The sequence below is a fragment of the Mastigoproctus giganteus genome, chromosome 3, assembly GCF_048544385.1.
Source record: "Mastigoproctus giganteus isolate SK-2022 chromosome 3, ASM4854438v1, whole genome shotgun sequence".
NCBI classification, from domain to species: Eukaryota; Metazoa; Arthropoda; class Arachnida; order Uropygi; family Thelyphonidae; genus Mastigoproctus; species Mastigoproctus giganteus.
Window position 1 is genome coordinate 237,398,101 of NC_143577.1, and position 13,998 is coordinate 237,412,098.

General features: G+C 34.2%; 1 protein-coding gene across 2 annotated transcripts in view; it reads right to left on the bottom strand.

Moving 5' to 3' along the window:
- The window catches only part of Ing3 (Inhibitor of growth family, member 3), a 114,673-nt gene that overhangs the window by 47,157 nt on the left and 53,518 nt on the right, over nucleotides 1-13,998 (bottom strand). For both annotated transcript variants that reach the window (XM_090369719.1, XM_090369720.1), the window contains exons 2-4: nucleotides 8,249-8,372; nucleotides 3,114-3,185; nucleotides 388-488 (exon numbers count right to left, since the gene is read on the bottom strand). In XM_090369719.1, the coding sequence (XP_090225845.1) occupies nucleotides 388-488; nucleotides 3,114-3,185; nucleotides 8,249-8,276 (201 nt within the window). In that variant the 5' untranslated portion in view covers nucleotides 8,277-8,372. The remainder of the gene's footprint in view (nucleotides 1-387; nucleotides 489-3,113; nucleotides 3,186-8,248; nucleotides 8,373-13,998) is intronic.

A 13,998-nucleotide genomic window follows, 5' to 3' on the forward strand; every position in this document is an offset into this window, starting at 1 on the left:
CTTATTGTTAGGCCAGATGGCAAGATTTCACAGAGAATCTAGAAATGTATTCAAATTGTTAGGTAGTGTTTTGTGTTGGAGCAAGGGTATATGTGAATGTACACTATTGGAATGTCACTAACCTAGTTTTCAGCACAATAAATCCCATTAAGAAGCATAAGAAGTCATGTGATGTTTTTGGTTTACTGGTGTTTCTTTTTTTAAATAATAATTATTTAATTAAAACATATTTTGGATCTGCTATCTTCATTTATTCACAACAAATGAACAAATAATAAAGAACAACTTGAAATTTTTGAAAAGTAATTATTGGACTAATTCATTTTACATGTTTTATGCATATATTAAAAATCAATGGCAAATAAATAAAAACTAAATAAACAATACCTGACGTAGCTTTTCATAATCTCCATCTCTCTGTTCAGTTTTTTGTTTCTTTGCATTTGTGAAAAACTGTTTTACTCTCTCATCCAGACTATCCATAGCATCTAAAATAAAGAGGGGAAAAATTATCTCACTTATGCTAATAGAATAAACAATTAAAATAACACATTATCAATTTTTTAACTGGAAATATTTTAGTCAATAAAAAATCTACAATTAGATTTGTGCACACAGTTATCACTGTACAGCTACCATATGCAGAATAGCTCTTGTGTTATGATACCTCTTCAGAAGTTATGATATCAGAGTTTTGCAAAAAACACAGCAGAATATGATATCTGAAACAATATAATTAGTCAAACTAGTGTTCATGTGCCATATCTTAGATGATAAGTAGGGCTGCTAATAGCCATGTATTTTTTTTCTATTTTTATTTTTTTGGAAACAATACTATATACATGGCAAAATTTAACATAACATAACGATTTTTATAACTGAAAATTTAAAATAATCATGCACAAATTACTTCTCTAGCAGGTGCGTTAATTATGTTTTGAAGATCTTCTGTGCAGTCAGAAAAAGTAACCAATTTTACAACCTTAAAATCAGGGAAAAAAAAAAAAAAATCTAAAATCGTTCATTTTTTATACCACCTTTATTTTTAATATAGTAAGAGCTGTGAAAAATCCATTTTTTTTTTTCTATATTGAAAACAGTTTTAATTATTTTTTAAAATAAAACTCCCTATGGAGTGATCTGGTAGTGCTGCTTATCACTACCTACATTTGGATATCTTCACTGTTGCTATGGCTAGCATCACTGAGAACGAACCAAAAAACCTGCAGGCTTCAACAATTAAATATCACCAACCAGATGGTGCAGTAACATGTGAATCCAGGATGTGTAAACAATTGAAAAATGCTGATACAGAACATGAAGCCAGCACACTTCAATAATTGCATGCAAGAGGTGCCACTAATTTTAAATTCTCATTGTACAATAACTGCATTAATTATGCTTAAGAAATGTTATTTTATTTTTTTTTTTATGACCAAACCTCTTCAATGATAAAACAATTAACGGAAAGACTGAAAGTCAAACCAATCAATAAATCAAAAGTCACATTGCTCCAGCTGTATAAGTTATTTATTTTGGTTTTTTTTAGGAGCATTAGCAACTAAGGCCATATTGCTCCGGGGATATGCGGTGGTCATTCCCTGACCTTTCCGCATCCTCCGTATTTGGTGGTCACAGGCTCGAACCCCGGTCTAATCAAGAAGCGTGTGCTACGCACTGCTGCTCCTACCCACCTGGCTACGGAGGCGCCAAGCTGTATAAGCTGGAGCAATGTGGCATTAAGGGCAAGTTACTGCTATGGATAAAGGGATGGTTAAACGAAAGAAGATAGAGTGGTTATCAATGGGCACTGCTCTTCGTGGACTAATGTTATCAGTGGAGTCCCCCAGAGTTCAGTATACTGGATCCATTGTTGTTTTCAATATTTATTAATGATATTGATGAAGGTATATCAGGCTTAATGTCAAAGTTTGCAGATGATACAAAGGTTGGCAGGGTGACTAACTACAGTAATCAGGGCGAGTTACTGCAATAAGTCCTAGGAAAATTGGCTCGATGGACTGAGAAATAGCAGTTAAAGTTTAACATTGACAAATGCAAGGTACTGCCTATGGGTAGCAGTAATCCCAAAGAAACTTATCAACTGTGTGGTACTACACACATGGTAATGGAAAACGAAAAAGACCTGGGAGTAATTGTGCAGTCGGATATGAAATTCTCTGAACAGTGCAGATATGCTTCCAGAACAGCTCATGGAGTTTTGTCAACGATATACTGAAACTTTGGTAGCAGGGATAAGGAGGTGATTATCCTTTTGTACAAGACTATGGTTAGGCTGCATCTTGAGTATTGTATACAGGTGTGAAGGCCTCACTTTAGGAAGGATGTAGATCTGCTGGAATGGATGCAGAGAAGGGCAACCATATTAGTGAAAGGAACAAAAGGTTTCTTACACAGAAAGGCTTCAGTTCTGCAAATTGCATCTTCTGAAGACTAGACGCATGGGGGGTGATCTGATTGAGGTATTTTTAAGGCTTTGAATGGATTGAGTAAGCAGAATGTGAATGGCATTCTTCCTCTTGCTGAGACTACACACATAAGGGGGCATAAATTTAAGTTAAGGAAGGATGCTGCAGGATAAATGTGCAGATGTTTGCCTTCAGACAGCGGGTTAGAACAGGCTTCTATCTGTTGTAGAAGTGGATGGGTTGAATAAATTCAAGGAAGAAGTAGACAAATTCTTGAAAGGTATGGAAGTGTGTAGATTTTTTTTTTTTTGGCTGAATGCTATATAAGCTTGCTTTCTTGCATCATTTGCCACTACTACTACTATTATTATTCTAACTAGGCCTGAAAATTTTGAGTAAAAATATTTGTTGTCTAATGGTATTAGTCAAAACTTCTGTTGGTGTTAACTATAGACTTTTCTATCCGGCAGTATAAGTAACTTATTAATCATGCCACCATTTGGTAATAACTTCATAATTTATGCTCTTTTATCTGAACAATTATACAAATATTTAATTAATTAATGTGAATATATTTAGGACATAATAAATTAAAGTAATTAAAATACTGAATATGTAAAAAATAAAGTCCTAAATTCCTATTAAACTAAGCAGGAATTTAATATAGATATAAGTAAATCTTACTTTGAACTTGAAGATCCATCTCTCTCATTTCTGTAAACCTGTCTCTTAGCTCCTGAGGTAGATGCTCTATCACTGAAAGTAAATGTAGATTAACATGAAACAAAGTTGGTTCCTTTACCCAGAAACATATGGATATTTAAGAAGCACAGATATGGAGTAATACCAACATTATATTACAGAGATATTACATTATATATCTCTGTGCAAAACACAGTAAAAAAGGTTGCTGAACTTAACCAACTCCCCCACCTTTATATTAGATAAGACCAGCAGTTATAAGATAAACTGGACCAGCCATATTATTTTTTAATAATATAATCATACTTCTGTCATTTACTTAATAGCTCAAATGCCACATGAAGTCAAAACCAAATAGTGAAAAAGATATATAAAATAGCTTAATCAGCCAGAGATGGCACATCATCAGGATAGTACATCACCTCCAATAATCTTTGATAAAATTATATAAATCGTAAACAGCAGTCTGATAAATGCAAAATAATAATGAAGGAATCATTAACTGGAACTGGATCTCGTCTTGTCTTGAGTTCAACCTGTACTGTATTCTCTTTCCCCCACCCAACTCCAGTCCCTAAGTCAAAACACAGAAGTTGAGGCAGTAAAATCCATAGCTATGATTTCGTTATGCAATTAATCTGGATGGTTCCCCTTCAATGTACAGAATACATTCCAGGCAATAACCTTGTCAGAACTTCATAAACAGCCGTAGCACTCTTATAAAGTGCTGCCAAAAGCATATATAAAATCTTGCTCAAGAAATACAATATGTACAAATTCCTCTCCTGTCCAGAGTATAAATATTTTATTCATTTAAAAGCTTGTCATTTAAAACCTATTCACTAACAAGCAGATACAACGTTGGCAGCACCAATGAGGATGCAGTCACGATTGGTCAATAATCGACGGAATGGAATACTCAAAAACCTCTACAATAACATGGATAAAATTGCTGTTTAATGTATTTACATCCAATATATATATTTATAAATAAAATTGCCTATAAGTGCTGTTTACTTATAATCTTCAATGAATATTATCATAATTATGTGTTACTGATGTCATTTTAACAAGACATTGTATCAGCTCCAAATTTAAATATCTCAGGATAGCACATCACACCACAATGGTGGTGAAACAAGTTATATCAGTTCACTAATATTCGAATGCAAGAGTAAAAAATAAAATTAAAAATTTGGTCTTGTAAGTAATTCTTTCTTCTTCCTAATAATCCAACTATACTGTTTAATAATATTATTAATAATAATATTATTAAGCAAATATATTGCTTGCTCTACACATCTAAAAAAATTAGTTTTCTCTTTTGCTCTCAGTGTTACTTTCTTCCAAACAGCCGTTCACTCTGTACAAATTGCCAATCTGGAATACCATGGAATATTGTTCCCACATCTGGGGGGGGGGGGTGCAAACCTGCTCTCAAACTTCTAGATTTCATTCAAAAGAGGGCAGTTAGGTTAATTAATGACTCATCTCTAACAGAGTCTGTTAGAGATGAGTCATTAATTAACAAATTTCTTCTATCTCATTTATTCCTTCAGCTCCCATTTTTTGGAACAACCTCCCTTCAATTTTCAGGAAGTATTTCCTGAAAATTGCAATCTACAGAAGTTCAAGTCTAACGTCAACAAATATATTCTTTCATCTTCTCAACCTCCAACCCATGCACAGTACTAAGTATTATAGGTTCTAATACCTCTCGTGTTTGGGGTTTTCATAAAAGAAAAAAATAAAATTACTGTCAGCTTATCTCAGAAAGTGTTTGCATGTAAAAATAAGTTTCCTGATCAACCAGAGTAAACTGGAAATGTCCTTTTTTAGCATTGCCATTAACATTAGTAGTGGCAAGTGATCCAAGAAAGCAAGTTTATAGAGAAACAAACAAACAAACAAACAAAAAAAAAAAACACACACTTCCCACTTCACCTATTCATTTCCTCCACTAGCGTTAAGTATCTGCAAAGATGGTTTTTTTTTTTTTTTTTCCAGTTTGTTCCATTCTTTCTTGAATTTATTTAAGCTATCAACTTACACAGAAACAGATGTAGCTTGTTCTGACTATCAACACACCCACTGGCTAAAGGTAAACTTCCGCATATCTATTCTGCAACCATCCTTCTTCAATTTGAACCTGTGCCACTTCATATGTGAAGTCTGACCAAGAGGAATAATCCCATCAATATTAAGCTCACTCAATCCATTCAAAGCCCTAAACATCTCAATCAGATTACAAGAAACACAGCAAAGACTTTTTTCTTATGTAAACACTAGAAGGAAGGACATGAATAAAATTGGTCCACTTGATATCGATGGTTCAACTATCCTGCTCAGGTAGCTGACAAACTGAATGAGTATTTTGTATCTACATCCACACAAGAGGAATTCTGTAGGGAAGTGAAGGCTAGAAGCTTAAGCTTATCAAACTCTAACAGGGAGCTAAATGATTTTGTAATAACTGAGAGCAAAGTGGAGGAGAAATTGTTGAAGTTAAACATAAGAAAGGCACCTGAGGTGGATGGGTCTATCCAGTTATGTTAAAAAAAGCAGAAAAGTAAGCAAGCAAACTCTTATCCATAATTATGAGAGAATAGGACTTGAATTCTTTATGACTCCAAGAATGACCTCATAATTATGGCTAAAGGTTTGCTTACTTCCTTTGTTGCTTCTTTTAATATAATTGGATAGATCCCATTCATCCCAGGTGCCTTTCTTATGTTTAACTTCAACACTTTATCTTCCACTTTCCTCTCAGTTATTACAAAATCATATAGCTCTCTGTTAGAGTTTGATAAACTACCGGCATTCCCTTCCATAAAGAATTCCTCGTGTGAGAATGTAGACACAAAATACTCATTCAGTGTATCATCAATCTGAGCAGGATCATCAACAGTTGAACCATCGATATCAAGTGGGCTAATTTTATTCATCACCTTCGTTTCTTCCTTCTAGTGTTTACATAAGTAAAGAAGTCTTTGCTGTTTTTCTTTGCATCTGTCACCAAAGATTTCTCATAATCTGCCTTTGTTTGCCTAACTTCCTACGTGACTTGATTATAGACTAGTTTATATATACTATATAAATATATAGGATTCTGTGTCACCTGATAAATTATTTGCATCCCATGCATTATTATTCTCTGCCACGAGTCTCATTAGTTCATCTGACATCCACTTAGGCCCATATCATGAATAGTATTAGTTGGTATGAAAAGACTAGTAGCTTCTATTTAATTTTTTGAATGCTTCCCATTTAGAACCTGCTAATGGTACATCAACAGTTGGTCCCAGTGTACAGTATTTAAAAACTGTCTGAGGCCATTGTAGTCATCTTTATGAAAGCAAAAACTCTTCCCTTTACCCTTGATGTTAGTTACGTCTTAAGGAAATCCCAAATCACTGTCATGTAGTGGTTCTTTTATCTGCAGATTCTTAATGTAAGAATAAAAACTGCTGATAATCAGATCAAGAGTATTAGTCCCTCTTGTTGCCATTCTAACATACTGTTGTCGAAAACCGTCATCGAATAAATCCACAAAATTTTGCTAGGCTGTGAGTGACCAACCCACAAGTTCCAGTCAATATCTGGAAAGTTAAAATCCCCTATTATAAAACATTCAATTTACTGGCCCGCTCTGTTTCTCTGTACAGTTGTTCATTGTACTCATCAGAGTCATTAGACCTATAACAAACTCATATTCTCATTTTTGCTTTCCCAGCGCTTATGTCACTCAAAATTGCACTTGCCTTGTTCTATATATACAGGGTGTTTCAATTAAAAGGCACCAAGGTTTATCCCACTCATTTTTCGGTTCATACTATTTGTTGTTTGACCTTTTTTGTCATATTTAGACTGAAAATTTTGAATATGATGTTAAAAAGAAACAAAATAACACCACATAGATTTTACAATTTGAAAATTAAATTTTGCTGAAGAATCTTTTTTTTTTCTCAATCAGGAAGTCACTCTTTATTTAGTCTAAGAACTTTGCTGGTGTTCTTCTGAAATGAACATAAACTATTTTATTTGGGGGGGGGGAAATAATAATAACACAATGGCCATAGCATACAGAGTTGTGACAAAAAAACTGCCAAAACTACTCAACTGCATACTGCAAAGCAAACATTACATACAACTGTTGTGTTCTGTTTTGTTTTTTTTCTTCAAATAAAAATGGTTTATGTTCATTCCACAATGACGTTTTTAGACTAAACCAAAGACTGGGAACAACTTTCCCACTAAATACCACTGAAAAAAAAAAAAAAGTAGTTAGTTAAGCAATTTTTAATTTAAAAATTGTAAAATCTAAACCACAATACTTAGCTCAATTTTAGCATCACATTCAAAAATTTCAGTCTAAATATGATAAAAAAAATGTTCAGACAACAAATAGTCTATACCTAAAAATATATGAGATAGAACTCACCTGTGCCTTTTAATTAAAACACTTTTGACACTGCATATTAGATTACAGATGGTAGATATATATATAGATTTTCTGTTTGCAGCTGAACACAGAATTAAATTCACAAACAGAACCTTGAAACCAATTTTTTTTTCTTATCGTAATCAAAAATACACAAAAGGTTAATGAACCTGTAGTACCCTTAATACTGTAGAAGGATATAAAAGGATGTAATATTAAAAAAAAAAAAAAAAACATTTACATTAATTTCAATTTTGAAAGACTAATAACTCCCAACAAAATATTAGGCAAAATATTGTTTTGGAGAATAGATGCAGATAGGATCATTAAGTTAGGTTATTTATATTAGCACAGAGACAGCTCAGGCCATAATGTGTCTATAAACTGCATTACAAAAAAAGTCAGCATTTCCATCGGGAAAAATTGTACCACCTCAAAACTGTGGAAATGGAGACCTGTCTGTATTACGTGAAAATACAATAATGAAAAAGAATTCTTTAACATCAAAACAAATTGTACATTAAGCACAATAAAAATTTAGAAGTATTAACAAAAAAAATCACGAGGGTTAAATAATTAATTAAATAAAAATAAATGGTATCATAATTAGTACACCTTTCATTTCATGTATTCATATATTTTTTAGTTATAAAGTAAATAATGCAAGCATACTTACTCTCCAGATAATCTTCTAAGTACAACATATTTTCACTTTGTTGCTTTACTATTTACAAAGCAGTAAGTTTTATTTACAAGAAATAATTGGCCTTACAAGTTGTTTCTTTAATCAGCAAAAAAACCTGCAAAAAGAAATTTTGCTTTATTAATATCTGTAGGAAAAAAAAATTAAAACTTGAAATGTAATACAAATTTTGGATATTACACAGATCACTTTCAAACATTATCTAAACAGTAATTTGCAATAGTGCATCATACACTAAAGGAAAACTTATTATGAAGGAACAGAGAATCAAAAGCATTCAAATGTCAGAAAAAATTACTTTTGTTTTATTTGTAATAAACAAGAAAAAAAAAAAAAAGGTGGAAAATACTCATTAACAAAATAAGACCCCTTTAATTTCACCAAGCCCCCAATAAAAATACAGATCTTAACACCAAATACAGATGAGGATATTATTAATTTTTGTTCAAATATTTTTCAAAAGTAATTAATTCTTAAATGATCCATATAAATATACATTAAAAGTTAATATTATGCAGCAAATTCTTTCATAAAAAACAGAACCTATTCATTAAATAATGAAACAAACTTTGAACTAGAAAAAAACTTTTAAGTTACTGTTCTGCTTTGAAAATATCTCTAGGATTATTTATTATGTAATAACTTGTGAATATCCTCTTAGTATTGAAAGGATGCAAGGAAGCAAAGCTTATACCAGAGGCAACCCAGGACATAATGTGCCTTTGTACCATGTCTATTGTCTATAAACTGCATTATAAAAACTCAGCATAACTGCAAATAAAAAAAAAAAGTTATCTAATTCATTTACCCACCCCTCCAAACTATTCTTTCAAATCTTCTTTTCAAGGGGTAAAATTTTTCTCAGTGTGGGCTGTACTTGTTAATAGGAGTAAGAGTTTTTACGGGGATGGAATACACTTAAACAGAAAGGACTCAAGAATATTTGCTGCTGCTATTATTATTATTAGCTACATGGTGCATGGAAGCCTGAGGCTTATGCTGCACCAGCCAAAAAAAAAATTCCCCAAGTTACCCTACGAGAGAGAGAGAGAGAGAGAGAGAGAGAGAGAGAGAGAGAGAGAGAGAGAGAGAGAGAGAGAGTAAAAGGGAATCACCAAGAAAGAGAAGAATGATGATATCCAGCTGAGGACACCGGGTGTGCCAAGCCCATACTCACCAGATGTAAGCCCCTGGGATTTGTTTTTTTGTCAGCACACTGCTAGTTTGGTGGATACAAGAAAAGATATGAAACTGATTCTTGTATTGCTTCTATTATGATATGAAAAAGCCTGGAAAGCAAGGTGTAGGGATTACAAGGCCAGGGAGTCCTCATGGAAGAGGCAAATATTTGTACTAAGAGCAAAAACAGGCACATATATTTGCTTGTAAACTAAGGCTAGGAGAATATAAAATAGCCGACCGGGCTAGCCGGGTAGGTAAAGTGCCTGCTTGGCAACTCAAAGGTCATGGATTCAAATCCCGCCTCGGGCTTGGATCAAAGTACTGCAAAAACCTTGGGAGGTGCATTATGGCTACAGAAGCCAATGCGCCAACAACTACCAAAATAAAAAAAATAAAAATAGAAAATAAATTTGAAGTATTGGTTTGGTCATCAGACACAAACATTATATAGATAACAGAAACATTGGGCCACTCAGACATAGGGGAATGCAGAATTTGAATGTGGGAAGTATAATATGGACAGAAAGGAGAGACAAGACTGGAAGGGAAGGAGTTATGCTCTTGGTTAAGAAGGACATAAAATCTAAGGCAGTGTATCCATTTGATGTGAGCTGCCAGGATAATATTGAATCAGTTTGGTGTGATATAAACATTGTGGAAAAAAAAAAAAAAAAAATAGTAGTAGTAGTAATGGGAAATGATGCAAAATAAAAACAAGCTTGTATAGCATCAGCCAAAAAAAAAAAAAAAAAAAAACCTACACAGTTCACCCATCTGTACTCTCCAAGGATTTGTCTAGTTCTTCCTTGAATTTATTCAACTCATCCACTTCCACAACAACAGATGGAAACCTGTTGCAACAATCAATCATTTGCCGACTGAAGGCAAACTTCTGCACATCTACCATGCAGCCATTCTTCCTCAACTTGAATTTATGCCACCTCATGTGTGTAGTCTCAGCAAGTGGGAGAATGCCATCAGCTTACTCGATCCATTCAAGGCCTTAAACACCTCAATCAGATCTCCCTGCATATGCCTAGTCTCGAGACACTACAATTTGCAGAACTGAAGCCTTTCTAGGTAAGAGCACCCTTTTGTTCCCTTCACCAGTCTGGTTGCTCTCCTCTATTTACCCATTTCAGCAGATCTACATCCTTCCTAAAGTGAGGACTACAGATCTGTATGCAGTATTCAAGATGCAGCATAACCATGGCCTTATACAAAGGGATAATCACCTTCTTATCCCTGCTAGCAAAGTTTCTGTATATCATTATATCATTAACAAAACCCCACTCCATAAGCTGTCCTGGCAGCATGTGTGCACTGCTCAGAGAATTTCATATCCAACTGCACAATTACTCCCGGATCTTTTTCATTTTCCATTACCATGCATGTAATACCATACAGTTGATAAGTTTCTCTGGGATTACCACTACCCATATGCAGTACCTTGCATTTGTCAATGTTAAACTTCAACTGCCATTTCTCAGCCTATCAACCCAACTTTCCTAATCTTGTTGAAGTAGCGTGAGCTACTTCAACAAGATTAGGAAACCTAGAAAACTCCACTAACAACATTAGTTCACAAAGAGCAGTGCCCATTGATAACCACACTCTGTCTTTTCCCACTTGACCATCCCTTTATCCATAGCAGTAACCTGCCCTTAATGCCACATTGCTTCAACTTATATAGCAGTCTTTTATGTTTTTAAGGTGACTACTACGACAATGACAGTTCTTGAATTCTTTTCATTGGGTCAGCTGAGGATGTTAACAACTGCAAATTCTAAATGGGAAGTGTTCATGGAAGTAAATTTAGAAGTTTTTATGTTTTTACACCAACAAAGAGATACTGTGCATGGTTTAGACCTCTCATATGAACTGATTAGATTAATGACAGAGAAGAAAAATGTGTGGAATGATTATAAATTATTAGGAACTCTTAGCATTAATCAGCAATCAAGTCACTAAGGGGGTTAGGCAAGCTAAAGCAATTACAAGAGGTCTTTGGCTAAGGGTGCAAAGAATTCTTTGCTTATATTAACACTAGAAAGAAAGGGATCAACAAAATTATTTTGCTAGGAATGAATGGCAAAACAATTGATGATCCCATTCAGGCTGCTGACAAACAATTATTTTACATCTACATTCACAAGTGAAAAGTTTTCAGGAATGGGATACCTTGAAGCATATAAAATTCTAACCAGGAACTAAATCATTTGGTGATAACAAGAAAAGTGGAAGAAAAACAAACTTTTGGCCATAATTGTGAGGACTTTACTGGATTCAGGGTTGGTCCCTACAGGTGCTTTCTTGCATCATTTGCCACTACTAATGCTATGCTATTCACAAAGAGAAATCAAAGAGCAAAGTGAGTAATTACTGTCCTGTAAGCTTGACTTCTGTTCTAGAGGAAATAATGGGGTTAATGATAAAATAATGCAAGATCATCTTGACAGGAATGCAATTATATGGCAATCACAGCACAAATTTGTTAGAAGAAGATCATGTCTGACCAATCTAATTAACTACTCTAATGAAGTTACAAATGAACTGGATGCAAAGAATAAATTTTCCATTATATAGTTACATTTCAGTAAGCCTTTGATATTGTACCACATGTACAGTTGTTGTATAACTTGGAGCAATGTCAAATTAGAGGTAAGTTACTACTTTGGATAAAGTAGTAACTTACCTCTTGGATGGTTGGTAGGAGATAAAAAGTGGTCATAAACAACCACTGATCTTCATGGACTAATGTGATGAATGGGGTTTGACAGCAGTCAAAGTTGGTCCCTTACTGTTTTCAATATTTATTAATTAATGACACATGTATATCTAGTTTGATACTAAGTTTGCTGATGATATAAAGTCAACACAGTGGTTAATGACAGTAATCATGATATACTACTCCAACTAGAGCTGGATAAATTAGGTATATAGGCTGAAAAGTGGCAGTTGAGGTTTAATAGTGATAAATGCATTAATCCATAATAATGTATCATTTGGGTAGCACTCGAGGTAGTGGAATATGAAAAAAAGCTAGGATAACTGTATAGTCCAACATGAAATTTACGGCCAGCCCATGGAGTTCTGTCAATTATATACAGGAAATTTTAATGGTAGGGACAAAGAGGTAATTATCATATTGTATAAGGCAATGGGAAGTCACATCTGGAATACTGCATACAGGTTCAGAAACCTGATTTTAAGAAGGACATAAATCTGTTCAATAGGGTGCAGAAAAAGAGTAATGAGATTAGTTAGGGGGTACAAAAGGATATTCTTACCAAGACAGGTAAGAGGTTGTGTAAATTGCAGTTTCTTCAGTCTGTTGCTGAAGGAACAATCCCCCCCCTCCCTTCAGCCTGTCTTGTATAACACCACTCAGGATGGTTTTCAATAATCGTAAACTAATAGCTGTTTTAACTTAGTTTTTTCCTGATCTCAGAAGTTATTCGCTTTTATCATGTACCATTTTTTCACAAATGACTTAAGTTGATGTCATGATTTGTATTATTGAATGTATTAAGTTAGGAGTAAATTCTGAGAATTTGTAAACTAAATCTTCACATTGGAAACACTGCCTTCAGTCATTTGTTTCTTAATCTTGAGAGCTCCATGCAGCAGTGTTCATCAGTATGAGCTAAGTTTATTTTTGAGTCATGACATTAGAATGTGAAATTTGTGCTGAAAAGTGAGTAAAATGTCTTCACACAAGTGTTTGAACAATCTGAACTTATTTTGTTATATTTGTGGAAGTTATGTAGTCCTCAAGCAGACAAGATATTACAGATTTTGTAAAAAATGTGTACTGTGCTTATTTTTGAGCGAAACTCAGTGACCAAGATAAACAATGGGCTCCACATGAAGTTTGCCAAACCTGTGTTGAAACATCGGATTGTGGAAAAATGGTAAAAAGGAGGCTATGCCATTTGCAAATCCCAAGATTTGGAGGGAGCCTAAAAACCACTGTGATGACTGTTACTTTTCCTTAGTTAATGTAGAGGGATACAAATCAATGAGTAAGAGGGGCATTATGTATCCTAATATTCCACCTACCATTAGACCAGTCCCATATGGAGATAATCTGCCAATTCCATGCCCTCTACTTATATTGGAGAATGTAGCAGTACAGAGAGCTGAAAGTGAAGCTTCTGAAGAAGAAAATGAAGTCTACATGTCTGGAGACAGTGCCATCGTGAGATATTTTTGTGTCCTTTTAAATAATCCGCATGACCATGAAGCACCACTACCCAAATGACGCCCTAGGCATTTGCCTGGATGCCTACTGATAGCATGATTGCACTGCCTGGAGACATGAGTCCACCCCTCAATGTTTTTCACAGCATGAACTCAATGATCTGGTAAGAGAATTAAATTTACCAAAGGAATCTGCAGCACTCCTTGGTTCTTGGACATAACTCAAAAAATCTTCTAGCACATGGGATGTTTTTTGGATGGTACAGAAATAGAGAATGAGAACTAGTCCCCTAGTTTTCTGAGGATGATTATATTTTGTTTTTTGCAGTAATATAAAT